A 23,986-nucleotide genomic window follows, 5' to 3' on the forward strand; every position below is an offset into this window, starting at 1 on the left:
TCACACTATGTGTAGTGTATCTGTTACTGTAGTGTTCTCCATGGAGTGTCACACTATGTGTAGTGTATCTGTTACTGTAGTGTTGTCCATGGAGTGTCACACTATGTGTAGTGTATCTGTTAATGCAGTGTTGTCCATGGAGTGTCACACTATGTGTAGTGTATCTGTTACTGTAGTGTTCTCCATGGAGTGTCACTCTGTGTGTAGTGTATCTGTTAGTGTAGTGTTATCCATGGAGTGTCACTCTGTGTGTAGTGTATCTGTTACTGTAGTGTTCTCCATGGAGTGTCACTCTGTGTGTAGTGTATCTGTTACTGTAGTGTTCTCCATGGAGTGTCACACTATGTGTAGTATCTGTTATTCTTAGTCTGTTGTGTTGTGTCTGTTATCGTTAGTCTGTTGTGTCATGTTACTGCTAGTCTGGACTTTAAATGCATCCATCATTTAACAAACACCACATCCAATGAGAGGTAACCAAGGTAACGTACATTATACTGTACATAGCAACGTCAATAATTACCTTCCAGTCTGTGTGGTTCAATGGTTACTTGCTTACCACCAGCAAATCCTGTATACAAACAAATAATAAGCTAAAATTAACAATCCTGTAATAATAACGTAGAGAACCTAAAATTTCAATGTCTTTTTACTTTTAACTAAATACATAACTCTAATCTCAGACACAGACACCATGGTATTTTAGTAGATTACCTCACAGTGTATACATGACACCATGGTATTTTAGTAGATTACCTCATAGTGTATACATGACACCATGGTATTTTAATAGATTACCTCATAGTGTATACATGACACCATGGTATTTTAATAGATTACCTCATAGTGTATACATGACACCATGGTATTTTAGTAGATTACCTCATAGTGTATACATGACACCATGGTATTTTAGTAGATTACCTCATAGTGTATACATGACACCATGGTATTTTAATAGATTACCTCATAGTGTATACATGACACCATGGTATTTTAATAGATTACCTCATAGTGTATACATGACACCATGGTATTTTAGTAGATTACCTCATAGTGTATACATGACACCATGGTATTTTAATAGGTTACCTCACAGTGTATACATGACACCATGGTATTTTAATAGATTACCTCATAGTGTATACATGACACCATGGTATTTTAATAGATTACCTCATAGTGTATACATGACACCATGGTATTTTAATAGGTTACCTCACAGTGTATACATGACACCATGGTATTTTAGTAGATTACCTCACAGTGTATACATGACACCATGGTATTTTAATAGGTTACCTCACAGTGTATACATGACACCATGGTATTTTAATAGATTACCTCATAGTGTATACATGACACCATGGTATTTTAATAGATTACCTCATAGTGTATACATGACACCATGGTATTTTAGTAGATTACCTCATAGTGTATACATGACACCATGGTATTTTAGTAGATTACCTCACAGTGTATACATGACACCATGGTATTTTAATAGATTACCTCATAGTGTATACATGACACCATGGTATTTTAATAGATTACCTCATAGTGTATACATGACACCATGGTATTTTAATAGGTTACCTCACAGTGTATACATGACACCATGGTATTTTAGTAGATTACCTCACAGTGTATACATGACACCATGGTATTTTAATAGATTACCTCATAGTGTATACATGACACCATGGTATTTTAATAGATTACCTCACAGTGTATACATGACACCATGGTATTTTAATAGATTACCTCACAGTGTATACATGACACCATGGTATTTTAATAGATTACCTCATAGTGTATACATGACACCATGGTATTTTAATAGATTACCTCATAGTGTATACATGACACCATGGTATTTTAATAGATTACCTCATAGTGTATACATGACACCATGGTATTTTAATAGATTACCTCACAGTGTATACATGACACCATGGTATTTTAATAGATTACCTCATAGTGTATACATGACACCATGGTATTTTAGTAGATTACCTCATAGTGTATACATGACACCATGGTATTTTAATAGATTACCTCATAGTGTATACATGACACCATGGTATTTTAATAGATTACCTCATAGTGTATACATGACACCATGGTATTTTAATAGGTTACCTCACAGTGTATACATGACACCATGGTATTTTAGTAGATTACCTCACAGTGTATACATGACACCATGGTATTTTAATAGATTACCTCATAGTGTATACATGACACCATGGTATTTTAATAGATTACCTCACAGTGTATACATGACACCATGGTATTTTAATAGATTACCTCACAGTGTATACATGACACCATGGTATTTTAATAGATTACCTCATAGTGTATACATGACACCATGGTATTTTAATAGATTACCTCATAGTGTATACATGACACCATGGTATTTTAGTAGATTACCTCATAGTGTATACATGACACCATGGTATTTTAATAGATTACCTCATAGTGTATACATGACACCATGGTATTTTAATAGATTACCTCATAGTGTATACATGACACCATGGTATTTTAATAGATTACCTCACAGTGTATACATGACACCATGGTATTTTAATAGATTACCTCATAGTGTATACATGACACCATGGTATTTTAGTAGATTACCTCATAGTGTATACATGACACCATGGTATTTTAATAGATTACCTCATAGTGTATACATGACACCATGGTATTTTAGTAGATTACCTCATAGTGTATACATGACACCATGGTATTTTAATAGATTACCTCATAGTGTATACATGACACCATGGTATTTTAATAGATTACCTCATAGTGTATACATGACACCATGGTATTTTAGTAGATTACCTCATAGTGTATACATGACACCATGGTATTTTAATAGATTACCTCATAGTGTATACATGACACCATGGTATTTTAATAGATTACCTCATAGTGTATACATGACACCATGGTATTTTAGTAGATTACCTCATAGTGTATACATGACACCATGGTATTTTAATAGATTACCTCATAGTGTATACATGACACCATGGTATTTTAGTAGATTACCTCATAGTGTATACATGACACCATGGTATTTTAATAGATTACCTCATAGTGTATACATGACACCATGGTATTTTAGTAGATTACCTCATAGTGTATACATGACACCATGGTATTTTAATAGATTACCTCATAGTGTATACATGACACCATGGTATTTTAATAGATTACCTCATAGTGTATACATGACACCATGGTATTTTAATAGATTACCTCACAGTGTATACATGACACCATGGTATTTTAATAGATTACCTCACAGTGTATACATGACACCATGGTATTTTAATAGATTACCTCATAGTGTATACATGACACCATGGTATTTTAATAGATTACCTCACAGTGTATACATGACACCATGGTATTTTAATAGATTACCTCATAGTGTATACATGACACCATGGTATTTTAATAGATTACCTCATAGTGTATACATGACACCATGGTATTTTAATAGATTACCTCATAGTGTATACATGACACCATGGTATTTTAATAGATTACCTCATAGTGTATACATGACACCATGGTATTTTAATAGATTACCTCATAGTGTATACATGACACCATGGTATTTTAGTAGATTACCTCATAGTGTATACATGACACCATGGTATTTTAGTAGATTACCTCATAGTGTATACATGACACCATGGTATTTTAATAGATTACCTCATAGTGTATACATGACACCATGGTATTTTAATAGATTACCTCATAGTGTATACATGACACCATGGTATTTTAATAGATTACCTCATAGTGTATACATGACACCATGGTATTTTAGTAGATTACCTCATAGTGTATACATGACACCATGGTATTTTAATAGATTACCTCATAGTGTATACATGACACCATGGTATTTTAATAGATTACCTCACAGTGTATACATGACACCATGGTATTTTAATAGATTACCTCATAGTGTATACATGACACCATGGTATTTTAATAGATTACCTCATAGTGTATACATGACACCATGGTATTTTAGTAGATTACCTCATAGTGTATACATGACACCATGGTATTTTAATAGATTACCTCATAGTGTATACATGACACCATGGTATTTTAGTAGATTACCTCATAGTGTATACATGACACCATGGTATTTTAATAGATTACCTCATAGTGTATACATGACACCATGGTATTTTAGTAGATTACCTCATAGTGTATACATGACACCATGGTATTTTAATAGATTACCTCACAGTGTATACATGACACCATGGTATTTTAATAGATTACCTCATAGTGTATACATGACACCATGGTATTTTAGTAGATTACCTCATAGTGTATACATGACACCATGGTATTTTAATAGATTACCTCATAGTGTATACATGACACCATGGTATTTTAATAGATTACCTCATAGTGTATACATGACACCATGGTATTTTAATAGATTACCTCATAGTGTATACATGACACCATGGTATTTTAATAGATTACCTCATAGTGTATACATGACACCATGGTATTTTAGTAGATTACCTCATAGTGTATACATGACACCATGGTATTTTAGTAGATTACCTCACAGTGTATACATGACACCATGGTATTTTAATAGATTACCTCATAGTGTATACATGACACCATGGTATTTTAATAGATTACCTCACAGTGTATACATGACACCATGGTATTTTAATAGATTACCTCATAGTGTATACATGACACCATGGTATTTTAGTAGATTACCTCATAGTGTATACATGACACCATGGTATTTTAATAGATTACCTCATAGTGTATACATGACACCATGGTATTTTAGTAGATTACCTCATAGTGTATACATGACACCATGGTATTTTAATAGATTACCTCATAGTGTATACATGACACCATGGTATTTTAGTAGATTACCTCAGTGTATACATGACACCATGGTATTTTAATAGATTACCTCATAGTGTATACATGACACCATGGTATTTTAGTAGATTACCTCATAGTGTATACATGACACCATGGTATTTTAATAGATTACCTCATAGTGTATACATGACACCATGGTATTTTAATAGATTACCTCATAGTGTATACATGACACCATGGTATTTTAGTAGATTACCTCATAGTGTATACATGACACCATGGTATTTTAATAGATTACCTCATAGTGTATACATGACACCATGGTATTTTAGTAGATTACCTCAGTGTATACATGACACCATGGTATTTTAATAGATTACCTCATAGTGTATACATGACACCATGGTATTTTAATAGATTACCTCACAGTGTATACATGACACCATGGTATTTTAGTAGATTACCTCATAGTGTATACATGACACCATGGTATTTTAATAGATTACCTCATAGTGTATACATGACACCATGGTATGTTAATAGGTTACCTCACAGTGTATACATGACACCATGGTATTTTAATAGATTACCTTATAGTGTATACATGACACCATGGTATTTTAATAGATTACCTCATAGTGTATACATGACACCATGGTATGTTAATAGGTTACCTCACAGTGTATACATGACACCATGGTATTTTAATAGATTACCTCATAGTGTATACATGACACCATGGTATTTTAATAGATTACCTCATAGTGTATACATGACACCATGGTATTTTAATAGATTACCTCATAGTGTATACATGACACCATGGTATTTTAGTAGATTACCTCATAGTGTATACATGACACCATGGTATTTTAATAGATTACCTCACAGTGTATACATGACACCATGGTATTTTAATAGATTACCTCATAGTGTATACATGACACCATGGTATTTTAGTAGATTACCTCACAGTGTATACATGACACCATGGTATTTTAATAGATTACCTCATACTGTATACATGACACCATGGTATTTTAATAGATTACCTCACAGTGTATACATGACACCATGGTATTTTAATAGATTACCTCATAGTGTATACATGACACCATGGTATTTTAGTAGATTACCTCATAGTGTATACATGACACCATGGTATTTTAGTAGATTACCTCATAGTGTATACATGACACCATGGTATTTTAATAGATTACCTCATAGTGTATACATGACACCATGGTATTTTAATAGATTACCTCATAGTGTATACATGACGCCATGGTATTTTAATAGATTACCTCACAGTGTATACATGACACCATGGTATTTTAATAGATTACCTCATAGTGTATACATGACACCATGGTATTTTAATAGATTACCTCATAGTGTATACATGACACCATGGTATTTTAATAGATTACCTCATAGTGTATACATGACACCATGGTATTTTAATAGATTACCTCACAGTGTATACATGACACCATGGTATTTTAATAGATTACCTCATAGTGTATACATGACACCATGGTATTTTAATAGATTACCTCATAGTGTATACATGACACCATGGTATTTTAATAGATTACCTCATAGTGTATACATGACACCATGGTATTTTAATAGATTACCTCATAGTGTATACATGACGCCATGGTATTTTAATAGATTACCTCACAGTGTATACATGACACCATGGTATTTTAATAGATTACCTCATAGTGTATACATGACACCATGGTATTTTAATAGATTACCTCATAGTGTATACATGACACCATGGTATTTTAATAGATTACCTCATAGTGTATACATGACACCATGGTATTTTAATAGATTACCTCATAGTGTATACATGACACCATGGTATTTTAATAGGTTACCTCACAGTGTATACATGACACCATGGTATTTTAGTAGATTACCTCACAGTGTATACATGACACCATGGTATTTTAATAGGTTACCTCACAGTGTATACATGACACCATGGTATTTTAATAGATTACCTCATAGTGTATACATGACACCATGGTATTTTAATAGATTACCTCATAGTGTATACATGACACCATGGTATTTTAGTAGATTACCTCATAGTGTATACATGACACCATGGTATTTTAGTAGATTACCTCATAGTGTATACATGACACCATGGTATTTTAATAGATTACCTCATAGTGTATACATGACACCATGGTATTTTAATAGATTACCTCATAGTGTATACATGACACCATGGTATTTTAATAGATTACCTCATAGTGTATACATGACACCATGGTATTTTAATAGGTTACCTCACAGTGTATACATGACACCATGGTATTTTAGTAGATTACCTCACAGTGTATACATGACACCATGGTATTTTAATAGATTACCTCATAGTGTATACATGACACCATGGTATTTTAATAGATTACCTCACAGTGTATACATGACACCATGGTATTTTAATAGATTACCTCACAGTGTATACATGACACCATGGTATTTTAATAGATTACCTCATAGTGTATACATGACACCATGGTATTTTAATAGATTACCTCATAGTGTATACATGACACCATGGTATTTTAGTAGATTACCTCATAGTGTATACATGACACCATGGTATTTTAATAGATTACCTCATAGTGTATACATGACACCATGGTATTTTAATAGATTACCTCATAGTGTATACATGACACCATGGTATTTTAATAGGTTACCTCACAGTGTATACATGACACCATGGTATTTTAGTAGATTACCTCACAGTGTATACATGACACCATGGTATTTTAATAGATTACCTCATAGTGTATACATGACACCATGGTATTTTAATAGATTACCTCACAGTGTATACATGACACCATGGTATTTTAATAGATTACCTCACAGTGTATACATGACACCATGGTATTTTAATAGATTACCTCATAGTGTATACATGACACCATGGTATTTTAGTAGATTACCTCATAGTGTATACATGACACCATGGTATTTTAATAGATTACCTCATAGTGTATACATGACACCATGGTATTTTAATAGATTACCTCATAGTGTATACATGACACCATGGTATTTTAATAGATTACCTCATAGTGTATACATGACACCATGGTATTTTAATAGATTACCTCATAGTGTATACATGACACCATGGTATTTTAGTAGATTACCTCATAGTGTATACATGACACCATGGTATTTTAATAGATTACCTCATAGTGTATACATGACACCATGGTATTTTAATAGATTACCTCATAGTGTATACATGACACCATGGTATTTTAGTAGATTACCTCATAGTGTATACATGACACCATGGTATTTTAATAGATTACCTCATAGTGTATACATGACACCATGGTATTTTAATAGATTACCTCATAGTGTATACATGACACCATGGTATTTTAATAGATTACCTCACAGTGTATACATGACACCATGGTATTTTAATAGATTACCTCATAGTGTATACATGACACCATGGTATTTTAATAGATTACCTCATAGTGTATACATGACACCATGGTATTTTAGTAGATTACCTCATAGTGTATACATGACACCATGGTATTTTAATAGATTACCTCATAGTGTATACATGACACCATGGTATTTTAGTAGATTACCTCATAGTGTATACATGACACCATGGTATTTTAATAGATTACCTCATAGTGTATACATGACACCATGGTATTTTAGTAGATTACCTCATAGTGTATACATGACACCATGGTATTTTAATAGATTACCTCATAGTGTATACATGACACCATGGTATTTTAATAGATTACCTCATAGTGTATACATGACACCATGGTATTTTAATAGATTACCTCACAGTGTATACATGACACCATGGTATTTTAATAGATTACCTCACAGTGTATACATGACACCATGGTATTTTAATAGATTACCTCATAGTGTATACATGACACCATGGTATTTTAATAGATTACCTCACAGTGTATACATGACACCATGGTATTTTAATAGATTACCTCATAGTGTATACATGACACCATGGTATTTTAATAGATTACCTCATAGTGTATACATGACACCATGGTATTTTAATAGATTACCTCATAGTGTATACATGACACCATGGTATTTTAATAGATTACCTCATAGTGTATACATGACACCATGGTATTTTAATAGATTACCTCATAGTGTATACATGACACCATGGTATTTTAATAGATTACCTCATAGTGTATACATGACACCATGGTATTTTAATAGATTACCTCATAGTGTATACATGACACCATGGTATTTTAATAGATTACCTCATAGTGTATACATGACACCATGGTATTTTAATAGATTACCTCATACTGTATACATGACACCATGGTATTTTAATAGATTACCTCACAGTGTATACATGACACCATGGTATTTTAGTAGATTACCTCACAGTGTATACATGACACCATGGTATTTTAATAGATTACCTCATAGTGTATACATGACACCATGGTATTTTAATAGATTACCTCATAGTGTATACATGACACCATGGTATTTTAATAGATTACCTCATAGTGTATACATGACACCATGGTATTTTAATAGATTACCTCATAGTGTATACATGACACCATGGTATTTTAATAGATTACCTCATAGTGTATACATGACACCATGGTATTTTAATAGATTACCTCATAGTGTATACATGACACCATGGTATTTTAATAGATTACCTCATAGTGTATACATGACACCATGGTATTTTAATAGATTACCTCATAGTGTATACATGACACCATGGTATTTTAATAGATTACCTCATAGTGTATACATGACACCATGGTATTTTAATAGATTACCTCATAGTGTATACATGACACCATGGTATTTTAATAGATTACCTCACAGTGTATACATGACACCATGGTATTTTAATAGATTACCTCATAGTGTATACATGACACCATGGTATTTTAGTAGATTACCTCATAGTGTATACATGACACCATGGTATTTTAATAGATTACCTCACAGTGTATACATGACACCATGGTATTTTAATAGATTACCTCATAGTGTATACATGACACCATGGTATTTTAATAGATTACCTCATAGTGTATACATGACACCATGGTATTTTAATAGATTACCTCACAGTGTATACATGACACCATGGTATTTTAATAGATTACCTCATAGTGTATACATGACACCATGGTATTTTAATAGATTACCTCACAGTGTATACATGACACCATGGTATTTTAATAGATTACCTCATACTGTATACATGACACCATGGTATTTTAATAGATTACCTCATAGTGTATACATGACACCATGGTATTTTAATAGATTACCTCATACTGTATACATGACACCATGGTATTTTAGTAGATTACCTCATAGTGTATACATGACACCATGGTATTTTAATAGATTACCTCATAGTGTATACATGACACCATGGTATTTTAGTAGATTACCTCATAGTGTATACATGACACCATGGTATTTTAATAGATTACCTCATAGTGTATACATGACACCATGGTATTTTAGTAGATTACCTCATAGTGTATACATGACACCATGGTATTTTAATAGATTACCTCACAGTGTATACATGACACCATGGTATTTTAATAGATTACCTCATAGTGTATACATGACACCATGGTATTTTAGTAGATTACCTCATAGTGTATACATGACACCATGGTATTTTAATAGATTACCTCATAGTGTATACATGACACCATGGTATTTTAATAGATTACCTCATAGTGTATACATGACACCATGGTATTTTAATAGATTACCTCATAGTGTATACATGACACCATGGTATTTTAATAGATTACCTCATAGTGTATACATGACACCATGGTATTTTAGTAGATTACCTCATAGTGTATACATGACACCATGGTATTTTAGTAGATTACCTCACAGTGTATACATGACACCATGGTATTTTAATAGATTACCTCATAGTGTATACATGACACCATGGTATTTTAATAGATTACCTCACAGTGTATACATGACACCATGGTATTTTAATAGATTACCTCATAGTGTATACATGACACCATGGTATTTTAGTAGATTACCTCATAGTGTATACATGACACCATGGTATTTTAATAGATTACCTCATAGTGTATACATGACACCATGGTATTTTAGTAGATTACCTCATAGTGTATACATGACACCATGGTATTTTAATAGATTACCTCATAGTGTATACATGACACCATGGTATTTTAGTAGATTACCTCAGTGTATACATGACACCATGGTATTTTAATAGATTACCTCATAGTGTATACATGACACCATGGTATTTTAGTAGATTACCTCATAGTGTATACATGACACCATGGTATTTTAATAGATTACCTCATAGTGTATACATGACACCATGGTATTTTAATAGATTACCTCATAGTGTATACATGACACCATGGTATTTTAGTAGATTACCTCATAGTGTATACATGACACCATGGTATTTTAATAGATTACCTCACAGTGTATACATGACACCATGGTATTTTAATAGATTACCTCATAGTGTATACATGACACCATGGTATTTTAGTAGATTACCTCACAGTGTATACATGACACCATGGTATTTTAATAGATTACCTCATAGTGTATACATGACACCATGGTATTTTAATAGATTACCTCATAGTGTATACATGACACCATGGTATTTTAATAGATTACCTCATAGTGTATACATGACACCATGGTATTTTAGTAGATTACCTCATAGTGTATACATGACACCATGGTATTTTAATAGATTACCTCATAGTGTATACATGACACCATGGTATTTTAATAGATTACCTCATAGTGTATACATGACACCATGGTATTTTAGTAGATTACCTCATAGTGTATACATGACACCATGGTATTTTAGTAGATTACCTCATAGTGTATACATGACACCATGGTATTTTAATAGATTACCTCACAGTGTATACATGACACCATGGTATTTTAATAGATTACCTCATAGTGTATACATGACACCATGGTATTTTAATAGATTACCTCATAGTGTATACATGACACCATGGTATTTTAATAGATTACCTCACAGTGTATACATGACACCATGGTATTTTAATAGATTACCTCATAGTGTATACATGACACCATGGTATTTTAATAGATTACCTCACAGTGTATACATGACACCATGGTATTTTAATAGATTACCTCATAGTGTATACATGACACCATGGTATTTTAATAGATTACCTCATACTGTATACATGACACCATGGTATTTTAATAGATTACCTCATAGTGTATACATGACACCATGGTATTTTAATAGATTACCTCATAGTGTATACATGACACCATGGTATTTTAATAGATTACCTCACAGTGTATACATGACACCATGGTATTTTAATAGATTACCTCATACTGTATACATGACACCATGGTATTTTAGTAGATTACCTCATAGTGTATACATGACACCATGGTATTTTAATAGATTACCTCATACTGTATACATGACACCATGGTATTTTAATAGATTACCTCACAGTGTATACATGACACCATGGTATTTTAATAGATTACCTCACAGTGTATACATGACACCATGGTATTTTAATAGATTACCTCATAGTGTATACATGACACCATGGTATTTTAATAGATTACCTCATACTGTATACATGACACCATGGTATTTTAATAGATTACCTCATAGTGTATACATGACACCATGGTATTTTAATAGATTACCTCATACTGTATACATGACACCATGGTATTTTAATAGATTACCTCACAGTGTATACATGACACCATGGTATTTTAATAGATTACCTCATAGTGTATACATGACACCATGGTATTTTAGTACAGTCCACTGTAAACTCTCATGTCACTTACCACCTCTCTATTGTACAGTCCACTGTAAACTCTCATGTCACTTACCACCTCTATTGTACAGTCCACTGTAAACTCTCATGTCACTTACCACCTCTATTGTACAGTCCACTGTAAACTCTCATGTCACTTACCACCTCTATTGTACAGTCCACTGTAAACTCTCATGTCACTTACCACCTCTATTGTACAGTCCACTGTAAACTCTCATGTCACTTACCACCTCTATTGTACAGTCCACTGTAAACTCTCATGTCACTTACCACCTCTATTGTACAGTCCACTGTAAACTCTCATGTCACTTACCACCTCTATTGTACAGTCCACTGTAAACTCTCATGTCACTTACCACCTCTATTGTAGTCCACTCTAAACTCTCATGTCACTTACCACCTCTATTGTACAGTCCACTGTAAACTCTCATGTCACTTACCACCTCGTCCACCTCGTCCTCCTCTACCTCCCCTTCCTCGCCCTCCTCTAGCACCAAATCCTCCTCTTCCCCTTCCTCCTCCTCTGCCTCCAAAACCCCCTCTGCCTCCTCCTCCTCCTCCTCTTCCAAATCCACCCCGGCCACCTAATGATGAAAACGAGATGTCATTTGGAGTTGCCATAACAACAGGCAAGTGTAAGGCAACAATAAACATTCTTTCTGTAAAGAGTAGATGAAAAGTCATTAAGAAAGTTTGTTTTCAATGATTATGAAACTTTGTGATTGTTTTTATGTTTGGACTAGCAGACAGTACTGTTAATCTTAATCTGTTCAACAGTACTAACATTGTACAGACAGTACTGTTAATCTGTTCAACAGTACTAACAGTACAGACAGTACTGTTAATCTGTTCAACAGTACTAACATTGTACAGACAGTACTGTTAATCTGTTCAACAGTACTAACATAGTACAGACAGTACTGTTAATCTGTTCAACAGTACTAACATAGTACAGACAGTACTGTTAATCTGTTCAACAGTACTAACATAGTACAGACAGTACTGTTAATCTGTTCAACAGTACTAACATAGTACAGACAGTACTGTTAATCTGTTCAACAGTACTAACATAGTACAGACAGTACTGTTAATCTGTTCAACAGTACTAACATAGTACAGACAGTACTGTTAATCTGTTCAACAGTACTAACATAGTACAGACAGTACTGTTAATCTGTTCAACAGTACTAACATAGTACAGACAGTACTGTTAATCTGTTCAACAGTACTAACATAGTACAGACAGTACTGTTAATCTGTTCAACAGTACTAACATAGTACAGACAGTACTGTTAATCTGTTCAACAGTACTAACATAGTACAGACAGTACTGTTAATCTGTTCAACAGTACTAACATAGTACAGACAGTACTGTTAATCTGTTCAACAGTACTAACATAGTACAGACAGTACTGTTAATCTGTTCAACAGTACTACCAGATAGCAGACAGTACTCAGGGCATGCCTTTTGAGGCGAGCGATCGCTCCACTCGCCTATCACTTGCGCAAATTAAAATCCACGAGAGCGATTTTTCACTCGCGTGGGCCCCAACGAACCTGTACATCAGCAGCCTGAAGTTATTTTATATCATTTTTCAGTATGTGGTTACCATAAAAATCAACGTTTGTTTGGTAAAATTACGTGCTGGGAGCGTGGCACACTTCCGTGTTCATAATTGTCGATCTCCAGCTGAAGTCAGTGCTGTCATTCATGACCTATATACACAGACTGAAATTTGCATTGTGCTACCCTTATATGGGAAAAATAGTGACGTATTCGAAGTGATGAGATGGATGATGTCATGGCATATCATGAATATTGATCAGCTCAGTTTGCAGGGAGATTTCAACTTTCACATCATTGCAAATTGCGCAATTACGATTGATACGATGACTGTTTGGAGTTCTCGTTTTCAGCAATCCATCGATGAGTTTTTAGTTTTAAATTCCGATCGGCCTAGTTTTGTTGGAACGGGGGTTTTGGAGACCATCCTGCGTGAATGTCTCCTCCGGAGCAGCAGCTGCGATTTGTGGTCGTTGCGGGGTGCATGCCCGAAGTTCCGACATTGGCTGGCTTGGCCATGTTTTGGAGGGTATTTGAAAGAATGACAATAAAATAAGATTGATTATTTTACAAAATAAAAATAAAAATTATCTGTCAATTTTTTTCCCATCTTATCTTATTATTCTCGTGCAGTTTTCAGAGAAACTCCCGGGTTTTTATTTCATACATCTCCAACACGCAGTTTCATTGTTTTTATCATCTATTCAACTGCCGACCACGTCTGTTTTACCTCCATGACTTTATCGACTGCTGTAACATATTAAATATTTGCTTGAATTTTCGACTTGTCGTGATTTCTAAAACAAAGTAGGTCTGCTGCTCAGACGTGAACGGATTTCGTTACTTTAGTCGGCGACACCGGTCGTCCGTGTACAGGTACTGGGTGGGGTTATGTGTTTTATTGTTTCAGAGTGAATGGTTACAAATTAGTCAATCAAAGCACACAATTTAACGTCAACGTCAAAGCTCAACGCCAGGAGGCATTTGTCATCTGGGTTACGTTAGTTTTTGTCAATTCATTGTAGTTTTGAACAATCTCAAGTTTGAATTAGCTGCAATAGAAATGATGGTTTGGGACGTGTCTATTTAAAGGTGATTCCAAATGCTCAGATTCACTATCGCTAATTTGCTAGACGACATGTTTGTGAAATGCATTCTGGTTTTAAAACTTTTCAAAAGCGTCTGCAAACACCTTAAAATGACCTTTTTTCAGTCACTTCCCTTCGGATTTACTTCGAGAGTTTTCGGGTATTTCCGGTCCCACCTAGACCACAGGATTTTATGACGTCATAAGGGGTACACGTTAGCACTAAGACTATGACGAGCGTAGTCACTAGGTGAACAAAACTCAACAGCATTGTGAAAAAATACATTGCTAGTGGTTGTAACAGACATCAGTAAACAAAAACTACACTCTATATGTCTTATTAACAGACATTTACCGATATTTACTCACATTTTCTGACTAATTGGCAGTGTCTGTGGGTATAAATGCTAAAATATGATCTCCCCATATTATGGCAAAATAAATCTACTTACCTCCTCTACCACCACCTCTTGGAGAAAAACCTGGAATAGAAGTAAAACCAATAATTAGTATGGGTTACCAGTTATAAACCGATAATTAGTATGGGTTACCAGTTATAAACCAATAATTAGTATGGGTTACCAGTTATAAACCAATAATTAGTATGGGTTACCAGTTATAAACCAATAATTAGTATGGGTTACCAGTTATAAACATGGGAACAACAAAAAAAAAACAGCAGAAAAAACCCTCAAAATCACAACAAACGCTACAATTATTGCAGCTACATGTACTGGTACAGCTGGTACTTAGGGACCAGCCAGTGTCTTCGGTGGTGGGGGGGGGGGGGGATTGGTAGAGGGTGATCCTGTTTTTGAAATTGGCAGTAAAGGGGGTCATGCTGTTTAAAAATTGTGGAGGGGGGGTCATTGTGTTTTGGATTGTGTTGGAAAAAGAAAATCCTTTTTCTACAATGGCATATAGCCTTGTCTGAACTGACTGGTTCATGTTAATATTTGTTCTTGTCCCTGTTTCTTACATAAATTCTTTAATATTACTTCACGTAAGAGTTCAAACATAACTATACATATACATATATATGTGTTATATTGCACTTTGGGGCAAAGGTGAACTTGAAGGATTTGTAATGGTACTCTTCATATAAAATCATAGATAGTTTATAAAAGAAGTTAATCTAAATTGTTCTACTCATCAGTATGAACTTGTCAGAAGGGATTAATACACTTTCTATTTTGGACACAACATGTTATCGACACTACAAATCACCACATCTCATCAGATTCCAGTTTCTATTATACACTAGGTATGACCACCTAAAGTTCTCTAGCATTCCAGTGACTTTACTATACATGCAATAGTATGCCCCCATAGGCATAGGTCACTCATGCATTCAACCAACAATCAGATGCACCAACCTTTTTAATGTCATAATGGTATTAAACTTTTCTTATGACTTTTCACCCTATGCTAATTTGAGATGATATTGTCTTTTCAAGATGTGAAATGTTTGCCAAAATAGTCTAAAATTGCCGTAAACTCCAAATCTCCCCTACCAATGATACTACCATTAGATGTGCTGACCTTTACTATAATGATGCCATTTAACTTTTTTAAGAAAATATTTCAACCTTATGAAAGTTATAAAGAAAAATAGTTTCTGATACTTGATGGTGCTGTCTTGTAAATCTTGGTGGTTATTAAATAGTTTGTGATACTTGATGGTGCTGTCTTGTAAATCTTGGAGGTTATTGCCGAAAAATGTCTGACTAGTCTCAAAATTGGCTTTTAAGAGTAAAACTCCTCCAGGGCTTCTAGAGGGAGACCCCCTAGGACCCCCATGAGAGTTGTATATATTCCCTTCTCAAGCTTTTCCCCCTACCTTTCACTGTCAAGATGCTATTAAACTCCTTTTTGAATATATTTACCCTGTGTAGTCAATAATTATAATTATGATAGTGTTAACCCGGGATCTTATAAAGTATTGATACCCCCCCCCCCCCCATCATACTATAGAACGATAGAAACTGACCGGTCCAATAGCGAGGGAGTTACGTTGGCATCGACTTGCAATTTGTTGAAAAATGTATAATTTGCTATAGAAGTTTCGAATACAGCCACACCTGCACTGGTTTGCCTTACTTGTACTACTACTAGGTATGTAAATAGAACGTGACTGGATGGAAAACAAAAATACGAAATGCATGGGTTGACTTACCTTACGGTAACGTATTATTCTCTTATTTTGAGGATTAAATGACCAAATGATCTTACGACCAAACTCCATTTGTAAGTTAGGCCACAAGCAATTGAAGTGACCCATCTCACATTGTTTCAGACTCAACAACAAGAATAACGCATTTCTGAAAACCAACTACTTGCAACATATAACGTGCATTCTTTGTAACCATAGACGTATATATGTCTAATTTGATAGCATACACGTTTCTTAATGATATTGTAAAACTAACATTGAGTTAAACAGTCACATTGAAATACAGAAAATAAAGGAATTTATAATAAAAACCATACCTGGTCTCATTCTGCGTTGATTACTGTATAACACGTGTATAATTACTGCGCATGTGCGTTGCCTCAGAAAAAGCGTCCACTCTCCAGCAGTGGTGGCGCTCTACGAATAACAACTGGTTTTGCAAAAGACCTCGAGCAGTCCATCAGCGGAGTCCGTCCCATCGTTTATGGCACTGTATGCGGGACATAAGTCTAAGACAGTTAGTAATAGAGAGTTAGTTGAGGCTATGTTCATCTAATGTTGGGTGAAGCGCTCCAGCAATTTCCATTCTCGTCTGTCTCTTGCCATTCTACTCCATGTTGTCATATTCATGTACAATGTATGTGGTTATTTTATCGAACTAAGATAACCCAAATAAATTCATTCAATCTTGTTACCAGTTCATTCTAAAAAAAAAAATAGCGCCGATGTTAATGTAGCACAACTGTACAGTTTTTTAAAATATTTATCCATGTCCATACTAGGTATAGGGCATGGTCAATTTGGTTCCTAGGGATATTTGCATACATTTTTTGAATGTTTATTCACTTGCCTACCAGATGATGTTGTTATTTCAACAAAATATACTGTCATTGATTTCAAAACAGAAATTCAAAAATGTCATAAAAAAGTTTTCTGTACTACAGCTGTGTCAGAACTAGATTACTAAATCCAGTTCAAGTGTATTGCTGACAACATGATAGCCTTGATAACAAGGAAATGTAATATGATTAATTCATGATTAATATTAAATCAAAGGGTGAGATCAATAGTTAAAAAACTAAATTCTTTTAGTAAGGCCTCAGAACCCCTTTCCTCCACCCTCTTCTAACTAAATTGCTAAAAATTTAAAATTGTTGCACATAGCACAATCAATTTCAAATCAGTATGTAGTAGTATGTAGTGCTATGAATATAAAGCCAGTATGTAGTAGTATGTGCTATGAATACAAAGCCAGTGTGCAGAACTATGCAGTGATATGAATACAAAACCAGTATGTAGTAGTATGTAGTGCTATGAATACAAAACCAGTATGTAGTAGTATGTAGTGCTATGAACACAAAGCCAGTATGTAGTAGTATGTAGTGCTATGAATACAAAGCCAGTATGCAGAACTATGTAGTGCTATGAATACAAAACCAGTATGTAGTAGTATGTAGTTCTATGAACACAAAGCCAGTATGTAGTACTATGTTGTGCTATGAACACAAAGACAGTATGAGTATGTAGTAGTATGTAGTGCTATGAACACAAAGCCAGTATGTAGTAGTATGTAGTGCTATGAATACAAAGCCAGTATGCAGAACTATGTAGTGCTATGAATACAAAACCAGTATGTAGTAGTATGTAGTGCTATGAACACAAAGCCAGTATGTAGTAGTATGTAGTGCTATGAACACAAAACCAGTATGTAGTAGTATGTAGTGCTATGAACACAAAGCCAGTATGTAGTACTATGTTGTGCTATGAACACAAAGCCAGTATGTAGTAGTATGTAGTGCTATGAATATAAAGCCAGTATGTAGTACTATGTTGTGCTATGAACACAATGCCAGTATGTAGTAGTATGTAGTGCTATGAACACAAAGCCAGTATGTAGTAGTATGTAGTGCTATGAATACAAAACCAGTATGTAGTAGTATGCAGTGCTATGAATACAAAACCAGTATGTAGTAGTATGTAGTGCTATGAACACAAAGCCAGTATGTAGTACTATGTAGTGCTATGAACATAAAGCCAGTATGTAGTAGTATGTAGTGCTATGAACACAAAACCAGTATGTAGTACATACTACTATATACTGGCTTTGTATTCATAGCACTACATACTACTACATACTGGCTTTGTATTCATAGAACTACATACTACTATATACTGGCTTTGTATTCATAGCACAACATAGTTATGAAGACAAAGCCAGTATGTAGTGAGGGAAAAATAACTCTTTTATTGTCACCAATGTATTTTAGTGCCATACATTTACTACATGTACAACAAAAATAGTTCCATTTTTCAGTTTGACATTTTTAGAGATGTTTGTATTGGGGTAAAAAACAGATTTCATTATAAAAGTAAAATCTTCTTCATACATGTAGGATGAGATCTCCACCCTCACCCCCACCCCACACTAAAAGAATTTAGTTTTTATCCTACATTGAACTATGAATCTCATAACTAAATCAATTTGGGACTTCTAACGGAGATGATCGTAGTAATCGTAATGTGTACGTTAAAAACTAGACTAACTGTATACATGGACATCTAGACACAGACTGCGTCAGACTCTTTCAGTGACATTGTTTGTCATATATTATTTCATAGTCTGTCTCACCCTACATTGGTTATGTTTTATGTGCAATTCAACATATTCAGGTCAATGGAGGCACATATTTTAGTCAGTTTGTCCAGTAAATTTTAAGGTATTTCTCTTATGTGTTATAACATGTACAGCTACAAAAGCGAGTTTTTATACCACAAGATGACACAATGCAACTCATGGCGGTCAATATCGAGAAGTCATTTCCAACAATACTGTAAGTGGCCATAGTGCAGCATTGTGACATCATGCATGGGATGTATCAATGTATCAGGAGACAAAGAGTTTATGTTATATTAGGGACCGGTCAGTTTCTTCGGCCTGGGGGTGGTGGATTTGTAGGGGGGGGGGGGTGTCACTCTGTTTTTGAAATTGGCAGGGGGGGGGGGTCATGCTGTTTTGAAAATTGTGGATAGGGGGGTCATTGTGCTTTGGAATGTGATGGAAGAAAAAAATCCTTTTCTACAATGGCATATAGCTTTGTCTGTTCAAAATGTGGGATACATAAATATTTGTTCTTGTCCCTGTTTCTTACATAAATTCTTTAATATTACTTATTTAGTTCAACCATAACTACATATACATATACATACACATACACATATACAGGTATTACCTAGCTACTACACTAGTTACAGAACATGTTATGTAAATGCAAAAGTGAACTCCAAGGTTTCGTAATGGTAATCTTTATAGATAGTTTATAAAAGAAGTTAATCTAAATTGTTCTACTCGTCAGTATGAACTTGTCAGAAGGGATTAATACACTTTCTATTTCGGACACTATATGTTATTGACACTACAAATCACCACATGTCATCAGATTCCAGTTTCTATTATACACTAGGTAAAAGTTCTAAAGTTCTCTAATGTACCGGTGACTTTACTATACATGCAATATTAATGCCACTATAGCAATGTTATGGGCCCATTTTTTGTGACATGGGAAACTCATTTAGAACTTACATTTATGTTAGCTTTTCAAAGCTTGGAATATTACCTCAAAGGCTATGAATAACCTAAACATTGCCTTAATAGAAGACAAAAACTGCAGATCTGCCAGGGGAAAACCCCAAGGACTCCCTATAACCCCCAGAGGTCACATGCATTCAACCAACAATCAGATGCACCAGCAACCTTTTTACTGTTATAATGGTATTAAACTTTTCTTAAATATTTTCACCCTATTCTAATTTGATGTGATATTGTCTTTTAAAGATGTGACATGTTTGCCAAGATAGTCTAAAATTGCCATAAACTCCAAATCTCCCCTACCAATGATACTACCATTAGATGTGCTGACTTTACTACATGCATATAATCATGCTAGTTAACTTTTTAAGAACATATTTCAACCCTATGTAAGTTATAAAGAATAGTTTCTGATACTTGATGGTGCTGTCTTGTAAAGCATGGATTAAGTTATTGCTTGAAAGGGTCTGAATAGCCTAAAAATTGGCTTTCAGAATAAAAATCCTTCAGGGCTTCTAGAGGGAGACCCCTCGGACCCCCACATGAGGTGGACATATCCCAGTCTCAAGCTCTTCCCCTCTCACTGTCAAGATGCTATCAAAGTATCTTTCAAAAGTATTTCAGCCCTATGTAGTTGCTTTTTACATGTTGGTGCTGTCTTGTAAAGCTTGGAAATTAATGTCTGAAAGGGTCTGACTAGTCTCAAAATTGACTTTTCAGAGTAAAAAAGCTCAAGGGCTTCTAGGGGGAGACCCCCTAGGACTCCCATAAGAGATTTACATATTCCGTTCTCAAGCTTTCCCCTACCTTTCACTGCCACATGCTATTAAACTCCTTTTGGAATATATTACACCGTGTAGTTTAGTTGTTGAAAATTTATGAACCCCTTCTTTGATTCCCAAATTGAGGTGACTGATCCCCCTGATTTGCCCCCGCCATAAAAACTGATCGCTCCCTTAGTGGAACAGTTTCCGTCCCCTCAAACTCAAAGTTTAGGGTAGCAAAATGATAGACCGTGTTGCTGCCGCGCCAATCAAAGTTTGCCCTGTGGTAGTAGACAAAATGATAGACCGTGTTGCTGCCGCGCCAATCAAAGTTTGCCCTGTGGTAGTAGACAAAATGATAGACCGTGTTGCTGCCGCGCCAATCAAAGTTTGCCCTGTGGTAGTAGACAAAATGATAGACCGTGTTGCTGCCGCGCCAATCAAAGTTTGCCCTGTGGTAGTAGACAAAATGATAGACCGTGTTGCTGCCGCGCCAATCAAAGTTTGCCCTGTGGTAGTAGACAAAATGATAGACCGTGTTGCTGCCGCGCCAATCAAAGTTTGCCCTGTGGTAGTAGAAAATTAATCAATCAATAGAAAATAACGACTATATCCACGGCTTGTGGTATTAATAACTATGATAGAAAACGAAAATATCAGGTGGGTGGAAAATTAACTGAACAAAAGAAAGTTGATTGACACTTGTCAAAACATTCTGAATAACCAATCACACTCTAACGATAGGGGTGCCACAAACTGTTGCAATGGGTCACGCCCTAGTTCAAATAGAAATTAGAAAGTTGGTCCCAATTACCTACTTGTACATCTTCAACAGGACACCCTGTATATTGCCAGATTTCTACAAATTGAGAAAAGGAACAATGTCTTTATTTTGAATGGCCACATCCTTCTGGAAAATAAATCTATTTTTCACAGAAATAGGGCTAAACACTGCGATAGAAATAAGCCAAGATCAGAGATTATGAAATGCAATATTTTCATTTCAAATTGGACAAGTACCCATAAATTTCTAATTCTTTTATTGAACTTTATATCAGAAAATAACTTGGCCTTTAAATGCGAATGATTCTATTTATACATAGTGTTAACATTTTAAAACAATGTTAATACCATTATGATAGTAAAGGTTTGGTTCATGCATGTTTAACTGCATGAGTGACATCTGGGGTGAAGGAGTCCTAAAGGATCTCCTCCCAGCAGATCTGGAGGTGTTTTGGCTTATTGAGGCAAGTTTAGGTTATTTCACAGTTTCGGAAAAGCTAAAGTTAATGTAAGTTTTAATTGAGTTTCGCACGACACATAAAAATGGACCAGGTAGTGTCCGTAACATTGGTATAGTGGCATTACCATTGTAGATATAGTAAAGTCACCGGTATGTTAGAGAACTTTAGGTGGTCATACCTACTATGTATAATAGATATTGGAATCTGATGAGATGTGGTGATTTGTAGTGTCGATAACATGCAGTGTCTGAAATATAAAGTATTAATCCCTTCATACTGAAGAGTAGTAGAACAAGTTACAAACTGTCTATGAATATTACCATTACGGAACTTTCAAGTTTTTCCCCAGAGTGTAATATATGTGAAGCATCGGCCATTGATTCTCAAACAGCCAAGTACATTTTTGTATTGACATGATATATTCTGTAACCAGTGTGGTCAGTACATAGTAATACATGTATAAGCTAATAGTCTACACAATCCATAGTACATTATGTATACTACTTCACAAGTTCCCGTTCAGTAACATCTCTAAGGGGGAACGCGATGTTATTACATTTCTTAGAGGGTGGAGTTGTTAAGCATAAAGATTTGTATGTAGCTGAGGCAGAGAGACAACTTTCGAACACAGATTTTACCAGGAATTGGAAGAAGATATCACTGAATTGAAGATGTGCAAGGAGTTACTAGTATTACGGATATTGTTAACGC

The 23,986-nt window shown here is 34.7% G+C and overlaps 1 protein-coding gene across 1 annotated transcript in view; it reads right to left on the reverse strand.

Moving 5' to 3' along the window:
- The window catches only part of LOC144440154 (rRNA 2'-O-methyltransferase fibrillarin-like), a 66,377-nt gene extending 48,359 nt beyond the window's left edge, over positions 1–18,018 (reverse strand). The window contains exons 1-4 of the mRNA XM_078129429.1: positions 17,999–18,018; positions 15,961–15,990; positions 13,298–13,441; positions 521–568 (exon numbers count right to left, since the gene is read on the reverse strand). Coding sequence (XP_077985555.1) covers positions 521–568; positions 13,298–13,441; positions 15,961–15,990; positions 17,999–18,008 — 232 coding nt within the window. The 5' untranslated portion in view covers positions 18,009–18,018. The remainder of the gene's footprint in view (positions 1–520; positions 569–13,297; positions 13,442–15,960; positions 15,991–17,998) is intronic.
- Between the last annotated feature and the right edge of the window lie 5,968 nt (positions 18,019–23,986).

Source organism: Glandiceps talaboti, chromosome 9, assembly GCF_964340395.1.
Source record: "Glandiceps talaboti chromosome 9, keGlaTala1.1, whole genome shotgun sequence".
Lineage (NCBI taxonomy): Eukaryota > Metazoa > Hemichordata > Enteropneusta > Spengelidae > Glandiceps > Glandiceps talaboti.